The sequence below is a fragment of the Podarcis muralis genome, chromosome 16, assembly GCF_964188315.1.
Source record: "Podarcis muralis chromosome 16, rPodMur119.hap1.1, whole genome shotgun sequence".
In the NCBI taxonomy this organism is placed as follows: Eukaryota; Metazoa; Chordata; class Lepidosauria; order Squamata; family Lacertidae; genus Podarcis; species Podarcis muralis.
In genome coordinates this window covers 5,605,119-5,610,355 of record NC_135670.1, presented here as the reverse complement: position 1 = coordinate 5,610,355, position 5,237 = coordinate 5,605,119, and the positions used below count along the sequence as shown (strand labels likewise).

The 5,237-nt window shown below is 43.2% G+C and overlaps 1 protein-coding gene across 1 annotated transcript; it reads left to right on the top strand.

Annotated features, from left to right (window-relative positions):
- The first annotated feature begins 1,270 nt into the window (after positions 1-1,270).
- LOC114586936 (uncharacterized) lies at positions 1,271-1,996 on the top strand. The gene has a single exon (XM_028710802.2). The coding sequence runs from the start codon at positions 1,271-1,273 to the stop codon at positions 1,994-1,996; it is 726 nt and encodes a 241-aa protein (XP_028566635.2).
- The last annotated feature ends 3,241 nt before the right edge of the window (positions 1,997-5,237 follow it).

The following is a 5,237-nucleotide window of genomic DNA, read 5'->3' as shown; positions in this document are numbered from 1 at the left end:
CAGGGAGGAACCATCCTTTGCTGAGCTTCAGATGGTAGCTTAAAATAGTTTCAGGAGTCCTTTGTACCATGAATGCATACCCTCCAACATTTCTCTGATGAAAATAGGGACATCCTGTTCCATAATAATAACAACAATGATTTTACTATTAATACTCCACGGGTGGTGATGTGGTCTAAACCACTGAGCCTCTTGGGCTTGCCGATCGGAAGGTCAGTGGTTTGAATCCTCATGACAGGATGAGCTCCCGTTGCTCTGTCCCAGTTCCTGCCTACCTAGCAGTTTGAAAGCATGCCAGTGCAAGTAGTTAAATAGGTACCACTGCAGCGGGAAGGTAAACAGCGTTTCTGTACGCTGCTCTGGTTTTGCCAAAAGCGGCTTAGTCATGCTGGCCACATGACTCGGAAAAACTGTCTGCGGACAAACACCGGCTCCCTTGGCCTGTAAAGCGAGATGAGCACCACAACCCCAGAGTCATTCACGACTGGACTTAACTGTCAGGGATCCATTACCTTTACCTTTTTATCTGACTGGGTGGCCCCAGCCACTCTGGGCAGCTTTCAAGCTATATAAAAACATAATAAAGCATTAAACATTGAAAACCTTCCCTATGCATGGCTGTCTTCAGATGACGCGGGGGTCACATAACTCCATACCCTCCAACATTTCTCTGATGAAAATAGGGACGTTCTAAGCCGGGAAAGCAGGACATTCTGGGATCAAATCAGAAACTGGGGTGGCTTCTCTAAATCCAGGACTGTCCCTGGAAAATAGGAGCACTTGGAGGGTGTGTGAATGCTGTTCTTGTGTTCTATGTTTTGATGTTATAATCCAGGGGGGCAGCAACCTTTTGCAGCCTTGGGCTGGTCCACCATTCCTCAGACCATGTGAGGAGCCAGACTATATTTTGAAGGGGGAAAATGAACGAATTCCTATGCCCCACAAATAACCCAGAGATGCATTTTAAATAAAAGCACACATTCTACTCATGTAAAAACACGCTGATTCCCAGACCGTCCCTGGGCCCTATTGAGAAGGTGATTGGGCCGCATCCAGCCCACGGGCCTTAGGTTGCCTACACGCATTTTAATCTGTGCTTTAAAGCTTGTGTATTAAATGTTTCATTTGCTTTTGTAATCAGCTCTGAAACTTATAGTGAAGATATATTTCCAAGACCAACAACAGCAGATCGGTGGCAGTAGTTGTAATGATGATAATAATAATAATAATTCTTGCACGTTTTTCCAGGTCTAGTCCATACTCCCAGGAGATGTATCCTCCACAGTATAGAGATGATCAAGATTCCTGTGATGACTATGGCGCATCAGTGTGTTCCGAGCCATCGTGTCCTCCATCGGGAGCATCATATGACCCCTGTCACTCTGTGAGCTCCAGCTCTGCGGTGGACTGCTGTGGTACATCATCGCAGCAATACTGTCCCCCTGCACAACAGTATTGCCCTCCTGCTCAGAAGTACTGTCCTCCTGTACAAAAGTACTGCCCTCCTCAGCAGAAATATTGCCCTCCAACCCAAAAGTACTGCCCTCCTGCTCAAAAGTACTGCCCTCCTCAGAAGAAATATTGCCCTCCCGCCCAAAAATACTGCCCTCCTGTACAAAAGTACTGCCCGCCTCAGCAGAAATATTGCCCTCCGGCCCAAAAGTACTGCCCTCCTGCTCAAAAGTACTGCCCTCCTGCCCAAAAGTACTGCCCTCCTGTACAAAAGTACTGCCCTCCTGTACAAAAATGCTGCCCACCTCAGCAGAAATATTGTCCTCCTGCCCAAAAGTACTGCCCTCCAGTCCAAAAATGCTGCCCGCCTCAGCAAAAATATTGCCCTCCCGTGCAACAGTACTGCCCTCCTGTCCAACGGTACTGCCCTCCAGCCCAGACATGCTGCCCGCCGCCTCAGCAGACCTACACACCGGTTGGAGAGCCCGAGATCTGCCAGATACAACAAGTCTGCCAAGCGCCACCACATCTTCTGAAGAAGTAGCTATGAATATAAAGGCAAACGGGCTCACAAGGACATTTTTCATCTGTCTAGAAATGTTCCTTTATTTCCTTTTTGTGGTCCCCACCACCCCTGTGCCCTCTAAGGCAGGAAGACCTTTGTGGTTAATTCCCATCAGTTTAAATTCAATATTCTGTGTGCTTCCTTAGTAATGATTAGTCATTTGCTCCCAATGTGTAAGGCCAAATTCAAGTGCACCTATGTAGCTGCGTCTTAAGAAATTGATCATTTTGTTCCACCTTCCTGGAGAATTCGGCTGCTTTCAAGCCCAGCGGTCTATCAGAAATGTGGAAAGACCTTTGAGAGCCAGTGTGGTGTAGTGGTTAAGAGCAGTAGACTCGTAATCTGGTGAACCGGGTTCGTGTCTCTGCTCCTCCACATGCAGCTGCTGGGTGACCTTGGGCCAGTCACACTTCTTGGAAGTCTCTCAGCCCCACTCACCTCACAGAGTGTTTGTTGTGGGGGAGGAAGGGAAAGGAGAATGTTAGCCGCTTTGAGACTCCTTCGGGTACTGATAAAGTGGGATATCAAATCCAAACTCCTCCTCCTCCTCCTCCTTTCGATTTGGCTTTTACCTGCTAAGATTGAGACATTTGCTGAAGGCCACACTGAAGTATGTGACTCATCCGTGGCATGCGGTCAGTGGACTAGGGAGACTAGGCTACTCCCATAAAGGGTCCAAGAGCCCTCCCACCACCTTCGCAAAATCCACCCGACTTTGGGAAGAAAGCAGCAGGGTTCCAGCATCCTGTCAGAGGCCTGCTGTTTGCTTCCCAGAACCCAATAAGCTTCTGCCTGCCTTAGGGAGAGAGGTGCAATGGTCACACATGTGACGTCACTCACAAACACACACACACACCATCACACTCGCAAGCTGGCTTTGCTCTCCCATGAAAAATTTCACCGCATGCCACTGGGACTCATAGTGCATAAGCTACTCCACACACAGAAGCATGGGTTTTGTAGTCCTTACGAAATAACGTATTCTCGCTCATGGGAAATGTTAGCATTTGCTGTGCTTAGTTGAAAGCTGATATTTATTGGAGATATATGATTGGTGCTGATATTTATTGGAGATCTTTTGTGTGGACTTAATTTGCTGTTACTATCCTCATCCTTTGAACAAGAATGCATGCACAAAATAAAAGCACTTCCAAAAAAAATTTCCATCTCTCCTGGCTCCTTCAGTTCTCTCCAATTTTTCTTTATGTTTTTATTTAGAATAACTTTTCAGTTTTGATTAAAAAGGTATCCGATAGTACTCTCTGTATCCCCCCCCCCATTCTAATAAAATTTCTTACAAAGTTATTTTATTAGAATTGAATGTTAATTCTACGAGGTGTAACTCTGCAAGCAAAATAAGAGGAAACTCCTAACAATTCTCTACTTTTTTAAAAAAAATATAGTTTTTATTAAGTTTTTAAATTATACATCTCAAACATTTTACATAATACCGTATATCCAATGACTTCCCCCTTCTTCCTCCATGGTTCATTTAACCTGCTTATCATTCCTGCATATTTTACTGTAACCATTCTAGTCAGTTCTCCAATTTGCATCATTCAAATATTAATCACACTGTTGAGTTTATCTTAATGCTGCCAGTGTCTTCAGCTGTACACAGTTATTTTCCAAATACTCAGCAAAGATTTTCCATTCCTCTTTAAATAAATACACTTCTTGCTCTCTTATTCTATATGTCAAACCTGCTAGTTCTGTAAATTCTATCATCTTAAGTTGCCAGTCTTCGTTACTTGTGACTTCCCTTACTTTCCATCTTTGGGCTAACAAAATTCAAGTCACTGTTGTTGCATACATAAATATATATATAAATATTTTCTGACCCCCTGGGAACTTCATTCTGAACTATTCCTAACAGAAGGACCTCTGGTCTTTTGAGAATGTTGTTGGGAATCTTTTCAACTCATTATAAATCATTTCCTAATATTCTTTAACCTACTCTGGCTTCTCCTCAGATTATATAAAACTTTCGCCTTTTACACCTAACAAGTTTCAGGACTCTCTTAAGGCCACACCCTCTCCCCAGCCATACTTGCTCTCCTAAAACCATCTGCCCCTACATCCCCCACCAGCAAAACTTCACATCTGCCTTGAATGCTTCACATCTGCCTTGCTGGAATGTGTCCTTGAATTCTGACAATGGGTGGATCTACACATGGTGTGTGTGTGTGTGTGTGTGTGTGTGTGTGTGTGTGTGTGTCTGAAACCACACTATAAATAAGTCATAAATAAAATCATTGTATGAAAAGGGGGGGAAACCACTATGTAAAATCGCATAGAAAAGTTTTTTGCTCTACAGTGCCATCTGGTGTCTCATGTTTACAATGCATTCAAAACACTGCTTTTTGACTAATGTAGATGAGTCCAATGTCTCTTGCTTGTTTGCCTGGATGGTGGATGGGTGGGTGCGTGGATAGAAACTAGTCTACTGTACAAAGGTACAATCTACATTCACGGCTCTGCCCACTTTTGCCCTGCCCACCACTGGCATGTGGTCAACAGAAAGTTTCCAAGAAGAGAACGCAGCCCTCAAAAATATGGTTTCCCACCACTATTTTACATTAAGAACTGAGCTAGAAAAAATGGAAACTCTTCTCTTTGCAGCTGCCTTTGGGGCATTTTTTTCCCCAGGGGGTGGAAACACTGCAGCTGCCTTTGGGGTATTGCAGCTGCCTTTGGGGTATTTTTTTCCCCAGGGGGTGGAAACACTGGGTCCAATTCTGGCTACATTAACATATTGGATTTTCCCACTGATTTTTTTATTTATTTATGGGTAGCTCTCCCTTCCATTCCTGAAGACATTTAGAAATTGCTTCTTGGGACTCAGTTACAATAGTAAAACAACAACAACAGTATTTTGAATGCGTTATTAAACATGCAGCACCAGATGGCGCTGAAGAGCAAAAAAAAATTCTATAGGATTTTACATAGCGATTTTTTTCATTTGTTATAACGATTAAATTTCTGACTTATTTATAGCGTTTTTTCCTGTGTGAAAATTAATATAATATAATATAATATAATATAATATAATATAATATAATATAATATAATATAATATAATATAATAATAGGTGTAATGCCCTGAAAGTTTCCCCCTTTGCTGCAGTTTTGTAGAGTAGAGATCTGTAAGAGTTCAGTACAGCTTGCTAGAATGAGCTCCAGAAAGGCCAACCTGAATGAAGGAGTGGGAGATGTAGGG

What these genes read in the sequence shown, in the direction of transcription:
- LOC114586936 (XM_028710802.2), top strand. Translation starts at nt 1,271, where the DNA reads ATGTATCCTCCACAGTATAGAGATGATCAAGATTCCTGTGATGACTAT.